Genomic DNA, 25,396 nt, shown 5'->3' with positions numbered 1-25,396 from the left:
GCCGGGCATTGCCCACCCAGAGCCCCCCCTCCACCCCACCGCTCATCCCAAAGCCCCTCCCAGGGATAGTCTGCCCGGAAATGGAAGGGACGCAGGGGCACACGTTTCCTGGTGGGTGGGACTCAGGCAGGGCCCTGGGATACAGTGTGAATGCGGAACCCACAGAGGAGGAGGAGGAGGAGGAGGAGGAGGAGGGGGAGGTGTGAGGATCAGGAACGGGGATCAGGGGTTCGTCAGGGACTGGGACGCACACCCAAGGGACCGCTGGGGTGGCTGGGCAGCTCCGGTTTCTGACCCGGGTGGTGGTCACAGAGTGTTTCTCTGGAAAGGCTCATGAGGCCGGAGGTCTGTGTGGTCTTCTGCAGTCCCATTTTCTTTTATAGTAAAAGGAGTCTTTTAAAAGGAGCTGCTCGGATGGGACCTCGGCAGTGGGAACCCATGACTGCCAAGGCCCAGTCTCCTCTCTCAGGGTTGGGGAGCACAGAGCTTCCCGGCCGGGACGGGGCCACCTCAGGGCGCTCACAGACCATCTGTGCGGTCTTACTCCGTCCCACTCCGCCCCACACCATCTATCTCTTCTGTTACTTTTACTGCAGTAAGTTTGCTTCTGAGAGAAACTATACATTGTTGCTACAGTCAGAAAAGCACCACCACTTGTAACAAGTAGCAGGTAACTATAATAACATGCGCAGCTAGCAGGAAACGCCAGGGACTCAGTTGTAGCAAGGGGACTTTTGTCTGCGAAACCTCCGGGAAATAGTAACAATGGGGCTCAGAGGAGGATGACGCCCCAGCCTCTCCCTCCTTCACAGTCGGGAGGCTGGGACGAGAAATTAAAAGGGAGGCCGAGGGTGGTTCATGCCGCCCCGCGTCACCTAGTGGCGTCAGTCTGTGCCCGGGTGTCGGGAGACATGGGTGACCTGCACATTCGCAGCGTGGCTCTGGAGGAAGGGGCTTCAGTGGCCGACTCCAGGGGCTTGGAGGGCGGCCCCTCTCCAGAAGCAGGCGGAATGGGACAGAGAACCGGTCTCGCAGAGACAGGGAGGTGACCACAAAGATGGGGCCACCGGGGTGCCCGGGCAGTGTTGCTGCGTTGCCTGGAGACCCCTCCCCAGGGGACGAGCCAGCATGTGCTGAGCTCTGGGCCGTTCTCCGAGGAGTGGCCGTTTTCTCTGTTGGTTTGTGCTGGGATGTGTGCTCAGCTGCCCCTGGCCCCCCACTCTGCCCCCGGACTTCCCATGGGGGACTGGGCAGGGGACAGGGCAGGGGACTGGGCAGAGGACAGGGCAGGGGACAGGGCAGGGGACAGGGCAGGGGACTGAGCAGGGGACAGGGCAGGGGACAGGGCAGGGGACTGGGCAGGGGACAGGGCAGGGGGCTGGGCAGGGGACAGGACAGGGGACAGGGCAGGGGACAGGGCAGGGGGCTGGGCAGGGGACAGGACAGGGGACAGGGCAGGGGACTGGTTTGGATGCGCCCACCTCCCAGCAGGGTCATTGCTGCGCCCTCGGCTCTGGTTCCTCGCTGGGCTGTGGGGCCCTGCCGTCCGTCCCCCGGGGAGGGACCTAGGCGGACAACATCTACGATTGCATCATGTGTGTTTACCTGGGAACCAGAAACATTCTTTAAAAAGAGCGCCTGAAGGAAGGAAAGAGGAAAAGGCTTTGTCTCTCTCTGGGGCCGTGGGACTTGGGCTCCTGAGAGCAGCTCGCCGCTGCCCGTCTGCTGGGAGCTGCCCTGGGTGCCCCTCCGCCGTCCCGAGGCCTCTCTCTGCCCAGACTCGGCGCAGCTTGTGCCAGCACCTGGCACTCAGGGCACACTGGGTGTGCCCGTGCCCATTGACCAGGCTGGCCCTGTGCCCCAAGCGCCGAGCGCCCGGCCAGGGCAGTGACCGCCGGTGGACTCGTCAGCAGGAGGTGGGTTGTTCTGACGATTGAGTGGGAGGGAGGCAGGGGCAGCGGCCGTCCTCGCCTCGAGGGGCACCAGTGGGCGCCGAGCAGGGGCGTGGGGTTCCAGTGACTCGCTGGCGCTCACCGTCCTGGTGATGGGGCTGCCTCCTGGGAGGTCAGAGGATGGAAACACAGAACCTGGGCGAGGCCACTGGGCACACCCACAAACGTGGGTCAGAATGCCTGCTGCTGTTTGACCGTCGACTGTCCCCAAGGCCTGTAAGGGTACAAGCTCGGGGACCGGCCGTGCTGCAGTCCGACGGGCGTGGAGGGCCCAGGAGCCGAGTGCTGGCAGCGACCGTGACAGCGGGGGGGGGGGGGGGGGGGGGGGGGAGAGAACGAGGGGCCACACCTGCGCCAAGCACCCCTCTGTGCCCTCTTCCCAGGCGCCCGGCCGGGTAGGACACCTGGAAAAGGTGGTCTCCGAGAGGGTGACCCACAGCCCGCGCCTGTGGGAGCTGAAGGCAGCGCCTGGGCCGCCCTGGCTCCACCCTGTGCTGCATCCGGGCGTGGGCGCCTCCGGCAGGCAGGCAGGCACGGGGGACCTGCAGGGGCTGCCCTGAGTTGCATACGCCCTGGACAGCCAGGAGAGCCGCGTCGCAGGCCGAAAGACGCAGAGCTGGAGGGGCCCACGTGTGGCCCTGCAGTGACCAGGCCAGGCCAGGCTGGGCGCCCGGCGGTGGGGGGGGGGTCTAGCTCGTGGGAGGCTGCAGCCCGCCCACCAAGGGGCCCGCCACGGGGACCCTTTGCTCCTCTGCCTCTTTCCCGGCGAGCCCGGGGTCTGGACCCCCTTACGTCTCCAGCCGTCCCCGTCTCATGCGGTCTTCTGGCTTCTTGCTGTCTGAGGTCGCGCTGGCGGCCACCTGGCCCGTGTCCTCGAGGACGCCTGGCTTCTCCTCAGCCTTTTAAACTCTGAGCCTTCGGACGTGAGGGGGACGGTGGTTTCTGCTGCTTTAGTTTACGGTTTTGGGGCAGTTCTCAGGCCTTCAGGAGGGAGCGTTAGCCTCTCTTCTCTGTGTGTGTGACGGAAAATGTCAAACGTACACAGAGCAGAGAGGAGGTGGAACGGGGGCGCCGCAGCTCCCCGCTGTCGGCGCCGCCAAACCACCAGCCACGGCTGCCTCTCGTCTCCTCGGCGCCGGTTTAAAGTAGACCCCCCTGCTCCCCTCTGTCCCCCCGTTTCTTCTTCCTTCTGTTTGTCACTGCCGGCGGGGAGGCTTCCGGAGGTGAGAGCAGGGTCACATGACCGTCCACAGCCCTGACCGGCGTGCCAGCCCTGGAGAGCAGAAGGCAGGGAGTGGAGAAGGTTCCGGAAGGTCGGACCCCAGCTGACACCCCTGTGGCCCTGAGGAGCTCCTGGTGGGGTGGAGCCCACTTTCCCAGGGACTCCAGGCGCTGTCTCCCCCCCACCCCCCCGCCTGGCGTCCTGGTACCTGTGCCTGCCCACCAGGCGGCTGTGAGGGTCAGTCAGCTGGCGCTGGCTGTCACTGAGCACCTGCTGTATACACATCCCAGCAGTCTGTCGGACCCTCCAGGAGCCTTCATTGGCACCTATTGTTTGCTGAGTGCTGGCTGGGCACTGCATTGGCACCTACTGTTTGCTGAGTGCTGGCTGGGCACTGCATTGGCACCTACTGTTTGCTGAGTGCTGGCTGGGCACTGCATTGGCACCTACTGTTTGCTGAGTGCTGGCTGGGCACTGCATTGGCACCTACTGTTTGCTGAGTGCTGGCTGGGCACTGCATTGGCACCTACTGTTTGCTGAGTGCTGGCTGGGCACTGCATTGGCACCTACTGTTTGCTGAGTGCTGGCTGGGCACTGCGGGGGGCGGGTTCTCTCCCTGCTCCCCCAGCCCCCGGGGCCACCTGCCCCTTGGAAAACCATCTTGTCCCCCCTCCCTGGGCTCGGGCAAGAGCTCCTCTGTCCCCCGCAGGGTACGGCACCCCTCACTCTTTACGACTTTCAGCGCGGCGGTGCCTCTGGGGGTGCGTTTCCCAACAGTCAGAGGAGCGCACGGTCACGGTGGAGACTCAGACAGGACCCACCAAGAAGGCCCCTGGCCGCGCACACGGCTCACACGCAGATGTTGACAGTGCTCATCAAGGTCGCTCTGTGCCGCGGCAGCACTTGGCCCTCGGCACCGCCAAGCGCCCTCGCCCTTTGCCAGGGCACGGCCAGCATCCCACCCCCACCCACCCATCGATGGGACTTTCCTGTGGGAAAACCACAGGGCGCATCCTCCCTGCCGGGGGGTCTCCACACACCTGTGGGTTCAACGGCATTTTATTCCCGGGGAGTCAATTTCCAGAAGTCAGGTCATTGGCTTAAGGGACGCGTGTCCTGGGTGATGTGTTCACGTTCACACACTGCCCCCCTCCCCTCGTCCCTCCACGGGACCTGACTCCCAGCGGGGCCAGGGCAGGGCCGAGTGTTGACAGGAAGTCCGCCAGGCTGGCCGGAGAGCACCAGGGAGCAGCCAGAGAGCAGGGCGCGTCCCCCTGACCGGCAGGCCTCGGGCTATGTCTGCTCTGCCTGGCCAGCAGACAGGAGCTGGCTGTGTCCAGCCCCGCGCCAGGCCCCTTGGGGACGCAGAGTGTAAGACACATCCAACCCGAATGTCCTCTCCTCCCAGGGCCTCTGCCGGGCTCACCCGGGCCCCTCAGGACCCTTTGCAGTCCCAGCCCCAGGCAGGCTGCCCAAGGCTCAGCAGCCACAATGACACCCATGCCCGGTCCCCTTGGGACTGGGTGAGTCACACAGCTGGTCACATGTGCCCTTCGGCAGTGGCGCAAAAGTCTCCTTCTTCCCCGGGGCCTTCGGGTCTTTCTTCCGCTTTGGAGCTGGTAGGAAGAACTGAGCTCGGCAGGTCTGTCTCCCTGGTTTTGCCTTCATTGGCTCTGCTGCTTTCAGGGAGGACAGCCTGGAGGAGGTGGCCATGTGGACTCAGGACACGGGACCCTCCTACACACCAGATGATCCAGGAGTCTGGCCCCATGTGGGACCCAGGAGCTCCCTTGCCCTGGGGCTATTTCCCCTGAAACAGAGGGGAGCATTTCAAGACTGATAAGGGTGCCCAGGGGTGAGCACCTGTGGGCAGGCCGGGTTTCCTGGAGGAGTTCGCAAAGGCGGGCACAGACAGAGGGGTGTCAGAGGCACACCTTGTGCCCAGGGCCAGCCTTCCAGTGGTGGCCACGTCTCTCGGTGACCCCATTGCCTTCGGTGTTGTTTTTAGCCATCACCTGCTGCTCACGCAATGCCTGCTGGTGCTTTGTGCCTGGGAACTTTTCATTTCGTAGCATGACCAGTGTGTCGGGGAACAGGTCTTGGAGCTTTGACAGTGAGCCCTGTCCTCTGCCCTCTTCCTGGGCAGCCATCAGCCTGGCGGCTCCAGGGGGAGAGACCCTGGAGGTCTCCAGATTCTTGTCCGTGTCTTTTTTTATTTTTCCAAAGTGAGAAGCAGGGAGGCAGTCAAACAGACTCCCACATGTGCCTGACCGGGATCCACCCGGCACGCCCACCAGGGGGCGATGCTCTGCCCATCTGGGGCGTTGCTCTGTTGCAACCAGAGCCATTCTAGTGCCTGAGGCAGAGGCCATGGAGCTATCCTCAGCGCCCGGGCCAACTTTGCTCCAATGGAGCCTTGGCTGCGGGAGGAGAAGAGAGAGACAGAGAGGAAGGGGGGGGGGGGTGGAGAAGCAAATGGGCGCTTCTCCTGTGTGCCCTGGTGGGGAATCAAACCCAGGACTTCCACACGCCAGGCTGATACTCTACCGCTGAGCCAACTAACCAGGGCCTGATTCTCATTTCTTATTGGTCTCTTTGGGGACCCTCCCGTCTTCTGGGCCCAGCTGATGTCACACTGACACTGTCTCACCAGGAAGCAGGGCATCCTCATATGCGGTTTGCTCGGCGCCAGGACAGTGGGCTTGAGGGTCCGATGAGCAAAGAGGAGCTGGTGGCCGGGCCTGGGGGCCTGCAGGCTTAGTCACCGCATCCTCAGTTCAGGTCACCTCCCTGGACATTGGGGGGGGGGTGCTTGGCCCAGGGGCAGGCTGGTCCTGCCTGACTGGCAGGGCTGCTTTCTCCGCCAGACTCATGACTTCTGACAGAACCAGTTTCCCTGTTAAGCCCTAGGGAGGGGCCGGCGGAGGCTGCCGCCCACCGCCGGACAAGGGGTCACAGGGGTGTCTCGTCTCCGTGGCTGCTTGTCCCCGAAGGGTCCTGAAGGCAGGGCTCCTGCTGCTCCACAGCTGCCCGCCCAGCTGGTCACCGGGTGAATAAGGCCCGCAGGCCCCACTGGGCCGGGAGCGGTGCAGGCGGCCTTCACCTGGTGGGTGAGGACCTGCAGGACCAGGCCGCGGGAGAGGCGGCACACAGCCATGCTCCGCGGCCGGTTCTAACAGCCCAGGGCTGCCCGACGTACTCCGCACGGGGTCTGGGGGTGGGGGACTGGGTGGCCCGTCCACCCAGAGGGGCCCTCGGCTCTTAGGAGCTGGCCGGGCAGGCTGGGGGGTATATCACGGAGGCAGTGAGCCTTGTGCCGTGGGGACCACAGCCCAGTCGACGTTCCTGTCCTGGCTCTCCAAACAGTCTCGGCAGGTGTGGGCCGCCCCCTCACTGTGGGGTGATGGGAGGGGCGGGGGTGGGGGACAGGCACTAATCTGGGCCCAGGAGAGCCAGCTCGCTCTCCTGCCTCAGTTACTGCATCTGTAAAACGGAGAGAAGGCAAGGAACAGAGCACTTGAACGCTGGGGGTCTCTTCTGCTTCCAAGATCTAGGACCTTTCAGCGCTTAACGGGTGGGAGGCGGACAGGAGGGGAGGAGGGGCATCGCGTGCATGCCTCCCACCCCCCGCTGGCTGGGTCAGCGCCTGGCCGGGCGCTGCTGCTTCTGCTGCGTGAGAGCTGGGACCCCTGGAGCAAAGGGGGGCTCTTCAGTGTATACAAGGACCACCCACTCGCAACATCAGTGAAGCTGGGCCCCCATCCTGACCCCTCCGTGCGACTCAATTGTGATGAAACCCCGAAATCCATTTCCAGAAAGCCTTGGTGTGAGAAGGAGTGGAAGCCCCGCTCCGAGGGGGACCCAGGGGGCTGGTGGGGCTGCACCTCTGTGCCAGGGAGGGAAGGTGTCTGGGGTCCACGTCCTCCCCCCGGGTAGCCACCTGTGACCTGTCCGGCCCCACCACCAGGGAGGGGAGGTGTCTGGGGTCCACGTCCTTCCCCCGGGTGGTCACCTAACTGCGTCCTGTCAGGCCCCACCACCAGGGAGGGAAGGTGTCTGGGGTCCACGTCCTCCCCCCGGGTGGCCACCTGTGACCTGTCAGGCCCCACCACCAGGGAGGGAAGGTGTCTGGGGTCCACGACCCCCCCCCCCGGGTGGCCACCTAACTGCGTCCTGTCCGGCCCCACCACCAGGGAGGGAAGGTGTCTGGGGTCCACGACCCCCCCCCCCCGGGTGGCCACCTGTGACCTGTCAGGCCCCACCACCAGGGAGGGGAGGTGTCTGGGGTCCACGTCCTCCCCCCGGGTGGCCACCTGTGACCTGTCAGGCCCCACCACCAGGGAGGGAAGGTGTCTGGGGTCCACGACCCCCCCCCCCCGGGTGGCCACCTAACTGCGTCCTGTCCGGCCCCACCACCAGGGAGGGAAGGTGTCTGGGGTCCACGACCCCCCCCCCCGGGTGGCCACCTGTGACCTGTCAGGCCCCACCACCAGGGAGGGGAGGTGTCTGGGGTCCACGTCCTCCCCCCGGGTGGCCACCTGTGACCTGTCAGGCCCCACCACCAGGGAGGGAAGGTGTCTGGGGTCCACGACCCCCCCCCCCGGGTGGCCACCTAACTGCGTCCTGTCCGGCCCCACCACCAGGGAGGGAAGGTGTCCCGGGTCCACGACCCCCCCCCGGGTGGCCACCTGTGACCTGTCAGGCCCCACCACCAGGGAGGGAAGGTGTCTGGGGTCCACGACCCCCCCCCCCGGGTGGCCACCTAACTGCGTCCTGTCAGGCCCCACCACCAGGGAGGGGAGGTGTCTGGGGTCCACGACCCCCCCCCCCGGGTGGCCACCTGTGACCTGTCAGGCCCCACCACCAGGGAGGGAAGGTGTCTGGGGTCCACGACCCCCCCCCGTGTGGCCACCTAACTGTGACCTGTCAGGCCCCACCACCAGGGAGGGAAGGTGTCTGGGGTCCACGACCCCCCCCCCGGGTGGCCACCTAACTGCGTCCTGTCCGGACCCCACCACCAGGGAGGGAAGGTGTCTGGGGTCCACGACCCCCCCCCCCCGGGTGGCCACCTGTGACCTGTCAGGCCCCACCACCAGGGAGGGAAGGTGTCTGGGGTCCACGACCCCCCCCAGGTGGTCACCTAACTGCTACCTGTCAGGCCCCACCACCAGGGCAGCAGGCGCCAGCGGGACAGTCTGTCTCCCAGGGTGGCACGTGGGCAGGAGCCCAGCGGGAGGGCTGGTGAGGAGGCGTCCGGGTGGCATTAGCACCCCTGGGAGGGTCCCCCAGCTGTGCCAAGGGCTTCAGAACAGAGGTTAGCCCCTGGCTCGGAGATGAGCATCTCTTCTAGATGTGGCCCTGAGGCCAGTGCTGGTCTGAGAGCCAGGCAGGGTCCCCGACCTCCTGGCTGGGCTCCTGACCTCGCCTCCCCATTGTCCCCTCCCCGTCCCCCCGTGGTCCTGCTGGGTCACACGGCCCCTGAGAGCAGCACTGCCAGGCTGCAGTTTGCACCCGAACATCAACCTCTCCTTCCCCTGGGGCCGGCCGGGCAGCTGGGTGTGGGTGGGGCGCCATGGGTCAGCACTCAGCGGGGACCACATCCGACCCAGTCGCCTGGCTGGGGCTTCCTAGAACTGGGAGGGGAGTGGTCAGCTGCAGAGGAAGTGGCCAGGGGGTGGTGCCCGGGGCGGCTGACCATGGCCCCGAGCTCGCTGTTGGCTCACTGTCGGTCAGGAGGTCAGGTGGGTAGGTGCCAGGGGCGTGCCCGGACCCGCAGCCGCCTGACCTGGCTGAGTCAGCCAGAGAACCTCAAGGTGTGGCTGTCACTGTCCCCTGAGCAGGGCAAGCCACTTCCTGCCGCTCTCCCCGGGGCTGGGGCTGAGCCACTCAGCTGCCCTATCTGAGGAAATGTTTCTCTGGGGAAGCCCCACACCCCCACACACCCCCACACACCCCCTCCCTCTGGGGCTTGGCCCCCTGACCTTCCCTTCTGTCCCTCCTGTCAGCCATCTCCCCAGGGCAGAAGGCAGCTTGAAGTGTGTCACCTCCAGAGGACCTGGGCTGGGCTTGAGCCACAAGACCTTAGGCTGGTCTTTTCCCCTCTTGAGTCCTTGCTTTCTGCATCTTTCTCATTTATTGTATATTTTATTGATTGGTTTTTAGAGAGAGAGAGAGAGAAAAGTTGATTCGTTGTCCCACGGATTGACACACTCACTGGTGGACTCTCGTGTGTGCCCTGCCCGGGGGTAGAGCTCACCACCCTGGCCTATAGGGTCGGCGCTCTAACCAGCTGAGCCACCAGCCGGGGCAGTTTCTGCATGTTTGAAACGGGGTGATGAGCTCTGCTCCCCCCCCCCCTCCGGTGTCGTAGGATCAAATCAGATGGGAAAACTCACCCAAGGATCTGGGGCACTTTGAGGGTCCATCAGCACGTAGGATTGAAAAAGACACACACCCCCTTGCCCCGCCCCGGGTCCGAAGTCCCGAACACTGGTCTGGACCCATCACGAATGCGTCTGCACCCCCAAATGCATGCCGGGGCTCTTGGACGAAGCTGCTGTTTCCACGGGGGCTGCTCATGCCGCCCAGTTTGAGCCCCTTCTGGGAGGTCTACGGCTGGTCTGGCGAGGGTCTGGATCCTGGGGCTGGTGTCTGCTCTCGGGGGCGGGGGCGGCTGTCGCTGGGCTCAGGTGGCTCTGGGGACCGGGCTGGTGTCTGCTCTCAGGGGTGGGGGCGGCTGTCGCTGGGCTCAGGTGGCTCTGGGGACCGGGCTGGTGTCTGCTCTCAGGGGTGGGGGCGGCTGTCGCTGGGCTCAGGTGGCTCTGGGGACCGGGCTGGTGTCAGCTCTCGGGGGCGGGGGCAGCTGGCATGGGTCTGGATCCTGGGGCTGGTGTCTGCTCTCGGGGGTGGGGGCGGCTGTCGCTGGGCTCAGGTGGCTCTGGGGACCTGGGTGGTTTTCTTTGTCCTCGGGTTGGTCACTAGCACTAGGGCGAGTGTCTGGAGGGCAGGAGAGAGCCGCCAGTCCCTGTGCCCCCTGTGTGGTAGTGAGGCGGGGCTGCTGTCCTTCCCTGGGACCCCCTGATGACTGCTCCGTGGGGTGTGCGGAGGGCGGAGAGCCGGGCAGGTGGGTTTATGCCACTCCGTCCCGGGCCAACCTGTGATTTTCCCGAATCCTGGTCAGACCCGCCTGATTCGGGCTGACGTGTGTGCGTGCGGGCGCCTCTGGTGGTGGAGGCCGGACCGGACCGTGTGTGCCTGCCTCTGCTCCCACCAGTGGCAGTGACGGCGGCCCACGCCACATGCCCTGCCCAGGAAGCCCTGTCCACTTCCCTGCAGCACAGCCGGGCCGCCCCTCGCCCTGGGCGCTGGTGAGAAAGCCAGCTAGGCACCTGCGGGCACAGGGGGTGGGTTCCCACGTCGTTTGTTTTTTCTCTCTCTCTCTCTTTGCGGGGGGAGGAGCTTCTTCCAACTCTGCCACCCCCTCACTTACAACTAGGGACTCAGAGACGGGCATGGCTAGCTGAGACCACACAGCCGTTAGAGGCAGGGCTGGGCACCGTCCCCAGCTCTGTGTGGTCCCCAGATGGGGGTGGCCGGGAGTAATGTGGTCAGCATCGTCCCCCCACCCCTGCAGGTGAGACGTGATTCCGTCTCAGCCCCCGGCCATCCTGTGGAGAGCTGAGACTTGGCGACTTCTGGCTCCGGCTGACGTGTGTCCGCCTGTGCGGCCTTGATAAGGCACAGTGACCTTTCTTTACAAGGATCCCATTATTCGGGCCTGAAGGTGGGCGTCGGGTGGTGGGGGAGGGGCCGGCCCCGTGCCACCTGCCGCGGGACTGGGGTGGGCTGGGCGCCTCCCCTCCAGGCCTGGTTGTGGGCGCTGGACCAGAGGGCTTGTCACCTGCCCAGTGCTTGAACAAGCGCCCGAACTCGGGGACTGAGGGTGGGATGGGCCGGGTCAGAGCCTGCCCCGCACCCCCTGCTCTGAGCCAGCACCACGTGGACCCACCTCTCGGTGATGTTGGGGCACGGCTCACACAGCGTGAGAGGGCCAAGCTGGGTCCGAGCTGACTCCCTCCTGTGCTCTGCCCCGTCCCCCCAGCCTGACAGGGTCTGCTGACTCCCTCCTGTGCTCTGCCCCGTCCCCCCAGCCTGACAGGGTCTGCTGGCCCTCCTGTGCTCTGCCCCGTCCCCCCAGCCTGACGGGGTCCGAGCTGACTCCCTCCTGTGCTCTGCCCCGTCCCCCCAGCCTGACAGGGTCTGCTGGCCCTCCTGTGCTCTGCCCTGTCCCCCCAGCCTGACGGGGTCCGAGCTGACTCCCTCCTGTGCTCTGCCCCGTCCCCCCAGCCTGACAGGGTCTGCTGGCCCTCCTGTGCTCTGCCTTGTCCCCCCAGCCTGACAGGGTCTGCTGGCCCTCCTGTGCTCTGCCCTGTCCCCCAGCCTGACAGGGTCTGCTGGCCCTCCTGTGCTCTGCCCTGTCCCCCCAGCCTGACAGGGTCTGCTGGCCCTCCTGTGCTCTGCCCTGTCCCCCCAGCCTGACAGGGTCTGCTGGCCCTCCTGTGCTCTGCCTTGTCCCCCCAGCCTGACAGGGTCTGCTGGCCCTCCTGTGCTCTGCCCCGTCCCCCCAGCCTGACAGGGTCTGCTGGCCCTCCTGTGCTCTGCCCCGTCCCCCCAGCCTGACAGGGTCCGAGCTGACTCCCTCCTGTGCTCTGCCCCGTCCCCCCAGCCTGACAGGGTCTGCTGGCCCTCCTGTGCTCTGCCCCGTCCCCCCAGCCTGACAGGGTCTGCTGGCCCTCCGGGTGCCAGACCTCCTACCTCCTGCCCGGGCCCCGAGGCCAGGGCCACATTCCACGGCTGCGCTGCCTGCACAGGGCCCTCCAATCTCTACGACAGCTAGCGTGGGGGTGGCAGGTGGCCAGACAGTGACCTCACCAGGGGCATGGGGGAAATCAGCCCCAAACTGACCCTGGCCACCTCTCAGAGGACCCTTCCTGACCCGCAGACGAGGAGGGAGGAAGCCCAGGCCTCCGCTCTGACACCCGCATGCACCCCGGGGCCCCTGGGGTTACGGAGCCGTGCAGCCTGCTGGTGCAGGTCCCCTGCTCCCTGTGCCGGGGGGACGCAGTGGACGGACAGACAGACACACACACAGGACATGGCTACCCCCCCCCCAAGGAGAACTTGCATCCTGTGGGGGAAGAGCTCACAGAACTAGTGAACGTCAAGGGGAAGGCCGCAGGAATTTGCCGAGTTGTGGGGAATTCACATCGGGCTGGAGACGGGAGGGGCCGCCCTCTGGGAAGTGACATTTAAGCTCAGTGTGGAATTCGAGAAGGACCCAGCCCCTGCAGATGTGGGCGAGGGCGTCCGTCCAGGGCGGGTACGGGCGGGGGGGGGGGGGCCTGAGCAGGGGCCCCTGCGGGTGGTGACCTTGGCATTGTCAGGGGACATGCAGGACCTCCAGTGCGCCCGGGCGGCAGGGGTGGTGACGCCCGGAATACCACAGGAGACTGAGGCCAGGCTGTGCTCTCCTGCAGCGAGGAGCACAGGTGACACTACCTGGATTTACCTCTGCGGTAAACAGGAGATCCCCCCTTTGACCCCACCGAGGTAACCCGTCCGGTGAGCGGGAGACGGCCCTCCACGGCAGCCAGCCAGGGGTGGGCACTGGGGGCACCAGGGACGGGTGCCTTCAGGAGACCTGTGCAGACCCTGGGGCCACCCAGTAAGAGGTGCCACCTTCCCGGTCTGAGCCGATGGCTTGCAGGGGCCCTGGTCTGGGGGGTGAGGGGGAGCCAGTGACAGGATGCAGAGGGGACACGCACTGTACACACAGCTCGTATTGCATTTGCATTGGTGGGTGTCAGTTCCATGCCACAGCTCAGTCATTTGAACATCACTTCTGATGTGTCTGATTATTGGGCAAATGGAAAGGAACCGGAATGGGGCGAGGGGGGGGGGGGGTCGGAATCAGGTTGCTCCGACAACTGCCTAGAAAGAGTCATGGAAGGAGGGAGGGCACGGAGGTTGGATGGGTAGATGGTGGATAGATGGAAGATAGGTGGATGGGCAGATACATGGCTGCTTGGACGCATGGATGGTGGACGCATGGATGGATGGGTGGATGGATGGATGGATGGAAGGTAGATGGGTAAATGGATGGGTGGATGAGTGGATGGATGGATGGATGGATGGATGGATGAGTGGGTGGGTGGACACATGGATGGGTGGATGGATGGATGGATGGAAGGTAGATGGGTAAATGGATGGGTGGATGAGTGGATGGATGGATGGATGGATGGATGGATGGAAAGATGGGTGGATGAGTGGATGGGTGGGTGGATAGATGATGGGTGGGTGAATGGGTGGTGGGTGGATGGGTGGGTAGATGAGTTCTGAGCAGGTGAATGGATGGGTAGAGAGATGAGTGGACTGCCTGGAGGTTGGGTAGGTGGATAGAAAGGCAAGCAGGGAGATGGATGGTGAGTGGACCATGGATGGGTCCGTGGATGGGTCCAGGGATGGGTAGATGGATGGTTTTGTCATCAGCCCAGTGTGGCTCGAGCCATAGGCATTGTCAGTTAGCTGTGTGACTTTGGGCCCAAATTCCAACCTCTTAGAAACCAGTTCTCCCACCTGTAAAATGGCAAAGGTGACCATCTCAGCCAGATGACTAGGAAGAGAGGCCTGGCGGGGCTGGCCTGGCCCCCTGCGGCCTTGGAGCCCTCACTCTGCCCCCTGGGCAGTGCGCACGTAGGAGGTTTGGGGCTGCCCACTCCCAAAGCCCCTCCCAGCTCACCAGCCCACCCCATCACAGCAGGAAAGGGTCGGTCTGTCCTCTCCCTGCCCAGGAAGGCCCAGGGCCATGGGAGAAAATGGAGCCATTGTCCTGAACTTGGCAAGAAGCCACTGGCCCATCCAGGGAGGCGGCAGGCGGCAGCCCTGGGCCTGGAGGAGAGGTCAGTCCTTGGACTTTCTGGGGCAGGGCCCTGAGAGGGGACAGACCCCAGGATTAGGCGCCGAGTTCTGATCTTCCAACCCCCCTACCTGCCGGCGACCACAGGGCAAGGCCTTCAGCTCCTGGAGCCATGATTTTGCCATCTGTAAACTGGGCTGACGTCGGAAGGGACCGTGCCATCACCGGTCAGGTGCTGGCCTCAGCCTTACCGGGGGTGGGGCTCCGAGGGGGACAGTGGAGGGAGGTGACTGCTCTTTCCTCAGTCCAGTCAGGGAGGAGGCACAGACCTGCCCGTGGGCCGCGGGCGTGGCCCGGGTGGGCCGCAGGGCCCCCTCGTGGCTGCTCCCGCTGTCGGGGCGGGGAGTAGGTGCCGGGAGGCAGGGAGGAATTTCATCCGGGAGCGGGGGGGGGGGGGGGGGGCCTCAAACTGAGGGGGGTTCCGGTGCACCTCGATTAAAGCACGCCCGTGCTTTCTCTGCGCGTGAGGGCATTTGGGACGTGCGCAAGCCGGCGGCGGGGAGGGCTGGACCGTAGCCGTGCGGGTGGGCGGGCAGGGTCTCACGTAGGGGTCAGCCTCCTGCCAGCCACACCCTGGCGCTCTGGGTCTCCGGACGGTCCCGCCTGCCTGCGTCCCCTCTCTCTGGGCGGCTCCAGGCTGCCTCCCCCGCGTGCGACAGCGGCTGCCCCTCCCCCACAGTGACGCTCCATCACGGGGGAGGGAAAGTCTGACGGCTGGAGTCTCAGGGCCACGCTGCTGGGGCCAGGGTCCCCTCGAGCCCATTGGGTGCTGGGTTCTGGGGGCAGCTGGTTCTCAGGAGAAAGCCATCTGCCAGGCTTGTGACAGGCTCTGCTTCTGACATGGCTGGGCTGTCACGAGCCCCCGCGCCGGCCCGGAAAGCCGGAGCCGGGCTGTGCAGCTGCCCTGGGCCCTCCGTCCGTCTCCTGCGGACCTGCCGGTCCCCGGGGCCCTGCCCTGCCTCTCGGAGACGTCCCCTGAGCGGGGTCCCGGGGGCAGGATGGGGCGGACCCCGCCCGCCGCTCAGCCTAATGTCTCTGGTGTCCCTGGTCCCCTCCCCGAGGTGGGTGGGAGGATGCCACCTCCGGCCCCAGCCCGTGGCCCCCGCGCTGCCCCTGGTCTGGTGCTGGGGTGCGACCCTCTGCTCTCTCCTCTTTCCTCCCAGAAACCGCCCAGCGCCCCCGCCATGAAGGAGGAGGCCTTCCTGCGCCGCCGCCCCTCCCTCGGCCCGCCCGCCTCCACCCCGCAGAGAGCTGACCCCCGGAGACTCACCGGGAGCCCGCTTTTCAGCAGAGAGAATGAGCTGGACCCTCTCAGCCCAGGTCAGTGCCCATGGCGTCCCGGCGAGCTGGGGCGGGGGGCGGGGGGCCTCAGGCAGGTCCCTTCCCCTCGCTGTGCTGTCTGGGCCGGGGGCCTCAGGCAGGTCCCTTCCCCTCGCTGTGCTGTCTGGGTGGGTGAGGGCCTCAGGCAGGTCCCTTCCCCTCGCTGTGCTGTCTGGGTGGGTGGGGGCCTCAGGCAGGTCCCTTCCCCTCGCTGTGCTGTCTGGGTGGGTGAGGGCCTCAGGCAGGTCCCTTCCCCTCGCTGTGCTGTCTGGGCCGGGGGCCTCAGGCAGGTCCCTTCCCCTCGCTGTGCTGTCTGGGCCGGGGGCCTCAGGCAGGTCCCTTCCCCTCGCTGTGCTGTCTGGGTGGGTGGGGGCCTCAGGCAGGTCCCTTCCCCTCGCTGTGCTGTCTGGGTGGGTGAGGGCCGCAGCCCTGTTCAGTCCCTGCCCCCCACGCTGGGTGCCGTGTGGGATTCGGGGACAAAGGGTTTGCTGGGCAGTAAAGTGCCACGGTCCACGGGCCAGGTGACGCCCAGGTGGCCTTGGCGGTCGAGCAGGGGGCTCCCCAGTTCAGGCTCTGGGGATCCGTCAGCTTGTCATCCTGAGAGGCAGTGTGGTGCAGTGGTTCCACCCACGGCTCCAGGGACAGGTGAGTCCCAGCCCCTGGCGGGGGGATGCGGGGCCGGCGGCAGGAGCTCTCTGGCCTCGGTTTCCTCATCTGTAACACGGAGACAACACTGGTCCCTACTCCGCCTGACCAGTGGTAACGCGGCAGATAGAGCATCCCAGGTTGAAAGCCCTGAGGTCGCTGGCTTGAGCAAGGGGTCACTGGCTCACCTGGAGCCCCTCCCTACCCCCGTCCAGGCACGTATGAGAAGCAATCAATGAACAACTAAAGCGCCGCAGCTTTGAGTTGATGCTTCTCATCTCTCTCTGTTCTTGTCCCTCTCTCTCAAAAAACAAACAAACAAACGTGGTGCCCAGTCCTAGCCGCAAAGAGGCCCTGAGCTCCAGGAGGGGACAGTTCAGACCAGGCTGCGGTCCTGCAGCTTGCGGGGAAAGCACCGGTCCCATGGAACACAGAGCCACCTGTCTGTCCTGCTGATGTGGCCCCCCCACTGCATCCTCTGAAGCCCCACACAGCAGGGGGAGCAGGGACGGTGTGCCGGGGGAGCCAGGCCCTTCCTTCCCGGTGCCCCCTGTGGGGGCAGGAGCTGGGGCCCTGCCCGCCCTGGGAGCCCTTCCGCTGCCCGCTCCAGTGCCCCGGCCTAGCCTCCTCCTCCAGGCTGCCCACCCGCCCTGCCGCTTGCTTCGGGGCTCAGGCGAGAGGAGCTCCTTCCTAGCCACACTGGCCGCCCTGCCTCCGGGGAAAGACGGGGAACATCAAGCCCACCAGCTCTCGAGACTTGAGGGGCTTCTGGGGCTCGTCCTAACCAGAGTCTCGCCAAGCATGTGGGGAAACTGAGGTCGTGTGGAAGTCACACAGTGGGCTGGGGGTGCAGGACGCCTGGGGAGGTAAATCCAACATCATCTTCTGCTGCCTGCAGGAGGTGGGGGGAGGGGACGGGCCCCAGTTCCAGAGGGCTCTGGTCCCCACGCTGCTAGAGAGCTGGCACATCTGCTTGGGGGGCCCCCACTCCTCCCAGCCTAGCAGGCAGCACCACATGGGGAGGTCGCTGCATGCAAGGGCCCCTAGAAGTGGAGAGAGCCCGTGCGTACGCCCAGCCAGGGCTCTGGGTCGAGGGGTGGGATGTGACCACGTGCCAGGGCCCTTCCTCCCCCCGGGAAACGGGGGCCACAGGTCCCCATCACAGCTGCAGGTCCCCATCTGGCTTCTCTGCTCCCGGCCCCGCCCCCAGGCCTCGGAGCAGTGGGTCTGCAGACCCCGCCCCGGCTGGTTCTGTGGTGTCCACCCGGATGGCTCCACCCCCCAGGGCTCCCACCTCCGCGTGTGTCTCCACTCGGGGACGGGGATGGTGGGATAAACCGCCAGCCGCAGGAAGCGGGCAGGGGTGGCCGTCGGGCACCTCAGGCTCTGAGACCGTCCCCCTCTTCCTCCTGCCCGAAAGCCTTTGCTCTGGGAACCTGCTTTATAGCACATGAGACTGGGAAAGGGCAGTGGACACGTCATGTCCCCTCCTCAACCCAGCTGGAGAGGGACGGGGCACCTGCCAGGGTGTGGGGGGGAGGCCAGGGGTGGTCCGGGCCCCCTGGACCCGCCCATGCCGCCCAGCCTGGACGCTGCAGTCTTCGTCTTTACAGAGACGCACAAAGGGCACGCCACAGTGCCCACGGCGTCGGGCTCCTCCCTGCAGGAGCTCCCGGCCCCGCCCAGCACTGACACTCCCTCCCAACGTTAACGGCGATGCCAACGGGTGATTAGATCTCTTGGGCAGCGTGCTGCAGCCGCCAGGGCCTCAGACTGGCTTCCTGCCCCGCCCAGGCCGCCTGCCGCACGAGGGCGGCCAGCCTGAGGGCTGTGTGCCATGTCTCACCTCAGTGCTCTCTTGCAGGGAACGACATGGAGCCCAACGGCCTGCTGCCGCCAAGGGATGAAGGGCCTCCGACCCCTGGTTCCGCCACCAAGGTGCCACCGGTAAGAGCCTGCCTGGGGGACAACAGGAAGCGGCCTGAGGAAGGGAGGAAGGGGGCAGCAGGGGCACCGGCCAGCTGTCATTGCCCGCCCAGTGCGGGGACCCGCTCTGAGCCCCAGGCTGCGAGCCCAGGGGAGGCTGCTGCAGGGGTGCAGGGGGTCACAGACGCAGCGTGTTAGTCCTGTTCTGACAGCCACCTTCCTGGTGTAGCCCGGCTGGCCGGTGGGCGGGGAGCCGGGGAAGGTGTGGGCTGCGAGGTGGCATTCGGGGACAGGAAGTCATGCTAGAAGGAGCCCTTTTGTTGTAGGGAAACCCTCTGAAGTATGAGCCTCTCCGCCCTCTGCCATTTTCTCCGCCGGGTACCCCCTCTCTGGGGGACGCCAAGTTCTGGGAAAGTGTGCACACACATTCACACACAGTCACACACACATACATACTCACAATCACACACACAGTCACTCACACACAGTCACCCACAGCCACACACAGTCATGCACAATCATGCACACACACAGTTACAAATATACACCATCACACACACACTCACACAATCACAGTCACACACACTAACACAATCACACACACTCAGTCACACTCATACAGCCATATATACAGTCACACACACAGTCAGTCACACACAGCCACACTCACAGTCACACCCACAGTCACACACAGTCATGCACAGTCATGCACACACACAGTTATACATATACACCATCACACACACACACAATCACACAGTCACAATCACACACACACAATCACACATACTCACAGTCACACACTCATACAGCCACATACACACAGTCACACACACACAGTCACACACACACAGTCACACCCACAGTCACACACAGTCACACACGCACAGTCACACACACAGTCACACTCACAGTCACACACACACAGTCACACCCACAGTCACACACGCACACAGGCCAGCCCTCTCAGCTCAGGCCCAGCTGTGGCTCTCCAGGCGGAACCTTCAGAGCGGGGAGGGTGACGAGGCCCAGACACCACCCTTCTTCCCCCCCAAACCCCCACACCCGGGGTCTCAGGCCGGGGGCGGGGGGAGCCGGGTCCTCACACAGACACAGGGCGTGGTGGCTCTGGGTTCTGGCAATGCGGCGGGGGAACTCTGCCCCTGCCCCGGCCACCTGCAGCCCCCTGTGACCTAGAGAGATGGCCTTGCTGGTCTGGGACCCCGTGTCCTGGCCTGCAAACGCCAGGGAGCAGGGGGGAGGGGGGGGAGGTGGCCAGTGGTGGTTGCGATGGGCTGTCCCTGTCTCTGCCTCAGGAGAAGAGAAGCAGCAGCCAGACCTTTGGTGGGTACCCCCACCCAGCCTGTGTCCCCCACTGGCAGCCCCCAGGGCTCTGAGGTGCTGGGAGAGAACCTGCACTTACGTGTGTGCGTGTGTGTGTGTGCGTGTGTGTGCGTGTGTGTGTGTGTGTGTGTGTGTGTGTAAGAGAGTGTGCATGTGTACGTGTGAGACTGTGTCTTCATGCATGTATGAGTATTGTGGAATGTTAGTAAGATTTTTAGAATTTTTCATTGCAGTCAACTAGAGATGACACAGTATTCTGCACCTTAACTGTCTTAAGTGTAGAGGCCAGCTGCATGAGGTCCATTCGCAGTGACGTGCACCTGTCAGTCACCACTGTCCTCTCCAGGACTTGGCCATCTCCCCAAACTGACACTCGGTCCCCATTACACACCGACTCCCACCCCCTCCCCAGCCCTGGGCCCCCACCTTCCGACTTCCTGTCTGTGAGGCTGACTGCTTGGGGACCACCTGTGAGCGAGGTCCCACGGATTTGTCTTTCTGTGTGTGACTTATTTCACTGGGCCGCCTGTCCTCCGGGTTCATGCGGCCCCCCGGGTTCATGCGGCCCCCCGGGTTCATGCGGCCCTCAGGGTTCATGCGGCCCCCCGGTCCGAGTGCCCTTCTCTTCGAAGGCTGAGTAGTATCCCAGAGTGGGGTGCACCAGATGGGCGTGTCCATTCAGTGGGTGGCCGTCTGGGCTGCCTCCGCTTGCCCGTGGTTGTGAATGATGCTGCCACAAACACGTGTGTGTACCTGTATTTGTTCGAGTCCCCGCGTCCGGCTCCTTGAACATGCTGGCGAAAGGGGACACGCATGGGTCTGAGCTCCTGGCTCTTGCCCCCCCCCCAGCCCTCTGCAGCCCCCACCAACACCCCTTCTCCCCCCTCCCTGGGTCTCTCTTGCAGGCAGAGTACAGGCTGTGCAATGGGTCCGACAAGGAATGTGTGTCCCCGACGGCCAAGGTCACCAAGAAGGAAACTCTCAAGGTGGGCACCGGCCAGGGGAGGGGTCCAGGTGTGTCCTTTGTCGGCCGCCGGAGGGAGGGGGACAGAGTGCGCCCCGGGCACCTCCATGCCCTCCCCTTCCTCTGCTCTCCCTGTCCCCGTCACGGCCCCCTCGCTGGACGCGGAGACCCCGGTGGGCGAGAGGAGCCCGGGTGGCAGCGGGGGGCCGGCCCCCTTGGTTCCCGCCCCTGGTGACCTGCCCACTGGGCGCCCCGCGCAGGCGCAGAAGGAGAACTACCGGCAGGAGAAGAAACGCGCCACGAAGCAGCTGCTCAGCGCCCTGACGGACCCCCGCGTGGTCATCATGGCCGACAGCCTGAAGGTGGGTGCCAGGGGCACGCATGTTGTCCCCGCGCCAGCCCCGGCTCGCTCGGGGGGAGGGCGGCCCCCCCAGGGACGGTCAGTGCAGGGTCGCCCGCCGCTCAGGAGACCGTTTGGCGTATTTGCTCCTGAGAATCTGCGTCCGCGTCCTGGGGCTGCCCTAACAAATGACCACAGGCAGGTGGCTTCAGACAAGAGAGAGGGATTCTCTCCCAGGTCCGGAGGCCACAGTCCAGAACGAAGGTGCTGCAGGCGGTGTGCCCCCCCACACACACACACACACAGGACTCCAGGGGGGACCTTCCTGCCGCTCCCCGTTTCTGGGGCTCCGGGGCCCTGGGCTTGTGGCCGACCCCTCCAACCTCTGCCTCTGTCTTCCACGGCCCCGCCCCGTGCCACTCTGTGCCCTGTTCTCGTGTAAGCAGGGGTCACTGGGTCAGAGCCCGCCCCACTCCGGGTGGCCCCCCTCTGCCCAGACCCTCTGTCTCATTAAAGTGAAGGTGGGGCCCTGCCGGTGGGGGGGTCCCTCAGTGACCGTGGCACAGAGGATTGGGGGTGAAATTTGGGCTTTGTGGGAAGGACCAGCTTCGGGGCCTGTGTTCAGACCTCACGGAGGCAGTGGGTGGTTCCCTCGGCCCCGAGCCTCCATACATGGGAGATGATGGGGGGAGGGTGCTTCTGTCAACAGCCAGCCAGACAGGTGTACCGTATACCGGAGCCTGGTCGTCCGCAGAGCCCTGGGCCTGTGTGGCCTCCTTGTATGTGTTTGCACAAAACTAGCAGTAAAGGATTCGGTGCAAAAGTGAACACGTATGTAGAGCGAGAAAAGAAATGACAAATATCAAGCTTCACAAAGCGGACAGTTACAACAGTCACTGCTAGCTGCTCCCGGGACCCTGGGGGGTGGGGGCTGGTCCCTGACTCTGAGCTTGAACTCGACTAACCTCAGCTTTGTGAACTCCCCAGTAAACCCGCCCCTGGTGCCGTGTGTGCCTGTGGATTCACTATAATGTATAAGCTCCTTTTATTTATTTATTTATTTATTTATTTATTTTGTATTTTTACAAAGCTAGAAGCCGGGAGGCAGTCAGACTCCCTCATGTGCCCGACCGGGATCTGCCCGGCACGCCCACCAGGGGGCGATGCTCTGCCCAAATGGGGTGTTGGGCCAGAGCCATTCTAGTGCCTGAGGCGGAGGCCATGGAGCCATCCTCAGCACCCAGGCCAACTTTGTTCCCATGGAGCCTTGGCTGCAGGAGCAGAAGAGAGAGACAGAGAGGAAGGAGGGGGGAGGGGTGGAGAAGCAGATGGGCGCTTCTCCTGTGTGCCCTGGTCGGGAATTGAACCCAGGACTTCCATACACTGGGCTGATGCTCTACCATTGAGCCAACCGGCCAGGACATATAAGCTCCTTTTAAAAAAAAGAGACCTCTGGCCTGACCAGGTGGTGGCGCAGTGGATAGATCATCAGACTGGGAGGCAGAGGACCCAGGTTCGAGACCCCGAGATTGCCAGCTTGAGCGTGGGCTCATCTGGTTTGAGCAAAGCTCACCAGCTTGGACCCAAGGTCACTGGCTCGAGCAAGGGGTTACTCAGTCTGCTGAAGGCCCACGGTCAAGGCACATATGAGAAAGCAACCAATGAACAACTAAGGTATCACAACGAAAAACTAATGATTGATACTTCTCATCTCTCTCCATTCCTGTCCCTATCTATCCCTCTCTCTGACTCTCTGTCTCTGTAAATAAAAAAGAAAGAGAGAGAGAGACCTCTGTCTGCAGCCCAGAGCCCCTCCCTGCCCTGCCCCCACCCCCAAAAAGCCACCCAGATGCCCCTGGGACATTGGTCTTCCAGGCACTGAGGCCACTGTCCCTCCCTGCAGATCCGAGGGACCCTGAAGAGCTGGACCAAACTGTGGTGCGTGCTGAAGCCGGGGGTCTTGCTCATCTACAAGACGCCCAAGGTGGGCCAGTGGGTGGGCACCGTCCTCCTGCACTGCTGTGAGCTCATCGAACGGCCCTCTAAGAAGGACGGCTTCTGCTTCAAGCTCTTCCACCCGCTGGACCAGTCTGTCTGGGCCGTGAAGGTGCCGTGGGGAGAGCCCAGGGCTCGGGGGGTGAGAAGGGGCAGCCCTGGGACCTATGGGGAGCCGTGAGGAAGGGCACTGCTGGGTGGCCAGGAGGCTTGTCCCGGGGCCCGGGCTGCAGGGCGTCTAGGAGAGGGCTGTCTGCTCCACATGAACCTGGCACTTCCCTCAATGACTGGGTGATCAGCTGTGGTCCCTGACCCTCCGTGGGGAGCACACAGTACGGCTCAAGGCCTAGTGACACCATGCGGTTGCGATCACACCTGTCCAGATGGGGGGGAACGGGGCCACATGACACCTCCCCCCTCCTCGGGGGGGCTGCCCAGCCCAGCACCTGCTGGGGTCAGGTTGCCAGGTCAACTCCAGAATGCCTGGTGAAAGTTGAGTTTCAAGAGAGACAGCAAATAGATTTTTTAGAATAAGTATATCCCAAATGTGCATGGACCGCCTTGACACCTTAAAAAGGGAAAAGAATGTATTCTCTCCCCGAGGTTCTAATTTAACTGGGCAGCCTGGGTTGGCACATCCTGATTCTGGCCACCCTACGTGGGGGAGCTCAGAGCCGGATGCCACCGACAGACCACTGGCCATGAAAGGGGACAGAGAGCCCTTCCTCCGCCTGGGCTCCTCTCTTGCTGCCCACCGTGTGTGCGTGGCCGGATGCCTGACCCCGCATGGAGCTCCTGAGGCCCCCGAGGCACCCGTGTGGGTCTGAGGGACGGCATCACCCGTGTTTCCACCTGTCCCCAGGTGTCCTCGGGGGCTGACCTTGCGTCTCTGTCCCTCCAGGGCCCCAAAGGCGAGAGTGTGGGCTCCATCACGCAGCCCCTGCCTAGCAGCTACCTGATCTTCAGGGCCGCCTCGGAGTCGGACGGTGAGCCCCACCTGCTCTGCAGGTCTACCCAGCAACCCCCACCCCCCAGAAGCGGACCCCTGTTCAGGTGGTCTGTAGGCCAGGGACCCGGGGACCCGGGTCAGGCCTTGTCACCACCACCCCTCAAGAAGGAGGCAGCTTGCTCTTCACGGGACAAGCCTGGTGCAGGCAGGCCTGCCCCTTCCTGTACCTCTCTGAGCCTCAGTTTCCCCTTGGGCAGACTGAGAATAATAAAGAGCTCCTGTCTCCCCAGGTGTTAGGATCATTTGATAACCTCAGTTATGAAGCAGCCAGGTTAATTCCTGAGCACCAATCACGTGCCAGGCACCAATGACCCTATAGATTGTACTGTATCACCCACATTTGACACATGAGGAACGGGAAAATCCCAGCGGGAAGGTTTTGGGGTCCAGATAGGAGCCCGGCACGGTGTTGGAGCTCCCTCCAGTGGCTGCTCTGAGTAAAGCGGCGGTGTCCCCCACCCTCCTGTTCACCATGCTGAGCCCTAAGGGCGGGCACCTCCCGGCGGGTCGCGCAGTGAAGGACTCCCATCCCACCAGCAGGTCAGGGCGGGAAGAGCCCTGCCCAAGGCAGCCTGGCCAGACCTGACCTGACCACTGGGGGTCTGGCCATCCGGCTGGGAGCCTCAGTACCAGCGATGTACCTGCTGGTGTCACGGCGCCCCCTGGTGGTCAGATGCCGCATCCACACTCCTTCCTGAGAATTCCACTCTGGTTTCCCAGGCCACCTGTGTCCCGGGCCACGTGTGTCCCTGGGATGGACAAGGAAGCCCGTGCAGACTGAAGGCCTGGAGGGAGGAGGGGCATGCAGGTCTCAGGGACTGGGAGGGAGCAGGTGGAGAGCAGAGAGCAGAGCTGTGGGCGGCTCACACCCCCTGCCCCGCCCCACCCAGGCCGCTGCTGGCTGGACGCCCTGGAGCTGGCCCTGCGCTGCTCCAGCCTCCTGCGTCTCAGCACATGCCGGCAGGGTGGCGACCGGGAGCCCGGGTCCTCGCCTGACGCGTCGCCCTCCTCGCTCTGTGGGCTGCCCCCCTCGGCTGCCATCCACGACCAGGACCTGTTCCCGTGAGTGGGGTCACAGCAAGGGGGGCTGTCCCCTCTCGGGAGACCCAGGCTCCTGCCTGCTGGGGACCCCCGGGGTCCTGGCTCTCACTGGCACTACCACCCGGGTGTCCTTGTACGGGGCGGGGGGTCAAGGCCACGAAGGTGAGCCGCCAGGCACCCAAACCTCCTCCGCTCCACCTGAACCTGGGCGCCTGTTTCCTCAGCACTAGGCTAAGAGTGTCAACTGCTGGCTGCACAGGCAGTTAAACCCAGCGAGGGGTGCCTGGGGGGGAGGGTGCCCGGGTGGGGGGGCAGGTGCCCCGGTGAGGGGGCAGGTGCCCAGAGGTCGCAGTGCCCAGCCTCCCCTGTGACCAGGGGCCCGCGGTGCTTTCCAGACTGAACGGGTCCTCCCTGGAAAACGACGCTTTCTCAGACAAGTCAGAGAGAGAGGTCGCCGAGGAGTCGGACAGCGAGACCCCAGACCACAGCCGGAAGACCAATGAGAGCGGGAGTGACCAGTCAGAGGCCCCCGGGGGGCCGGCGCCGCGGGGGACCACATACGTGGAGCAGGCCCACGAGGAGGAGTTGGGGGAGGTGAGAGCCCGCGTCACCCTGTCTGCTGTCCCTGCCCCTAAGCAGCCGTGGTGTCTGGCGTCCCTGTGG

The 25,396-nt window shown here is 64.5% G+C and overlaps 1 protein-coding gene across 3 annotated transcripts in view; it reads left to right on the top strand.

Annotated features, from left to right (window-relative positions):
• The window catches only part of OSBPL5 (oxysterol binding protein like 5), a 54,872-nt gene that overhangs the window by 13,408 nt on the left and 16,068 nt on the right, over nucleotides 1–25,396 (top strand). Inside the window, exons 1-9 of one of the 3 annotated variants that reach the window (XM_066379910.1) lie at nucleotides 1,849–1,916; nucleotides 15,313–15,469; nucleotides 17,979–18,061; nucleotides 20,290–20,370; nucleotides 20,609–20,710; nucleotides 22,592–22,795; nucleotides 23,585–23,669; nucleotides 24,583–24,754; nucleotides 25,129–25,327. In XM_066379910.1, coding sequence (XP_066236007.1) covers nucleotides 15,334–15,469; nucleotides 17,979–18,061; nucleotides 20,290–20,370; nucleotides 20,609–20,710; nucleotides 22,592–22,795; nucleotides 23,585–23,669; nucleotides 24,583–24,754; nucleotides 25,129–25,327 — 1,062 coding nt within the window. In that variant the 5' untranslated portion in view covers nucleotides 1,849–1,916; nucleotides 15,313–15,333. Of the gene's footprint in view, nucleotides 1–1,848; nucleotides 1,917–14,242; nucleotides 14,322–15,312; nucleotides 15,470–17,978; nucleotides 18,062–20,289; nucleotides 20,371–20,608; nucleotides 20,711–22,591; nucleotides 22,796–23,584; nucleotides 23,670–24,582; nucleotides 24,755–25,128; nucleotides 25,328–25,396 lie in introns of those variants that run through there. The other 2 variants (XM_066380007.1, XM_066379948.1) reach the window with 2 other exon arrangements.

The sequence above is a fragment of the Saccopteryx leptura genome, chromosome 1 (genome assembly GCF_036850995.1).
Source record: "Saccopteryx leptura isolate mSacLep1 chromosome 1, mSacLep1_pri_phased_curated, whole genome shotgun sequence".
Taxonomy (NCBI): Eukaryota; Metazoa; Chordata; class Mammalia; order Chiroptera; family Emballonuridae; genus Saccopteryx; species Saccopteryx leptura.
Note: the sequence above shows the minus strand (reverse complement) of the source record. Positions and strands in the feature narration are given on the sequence as shown.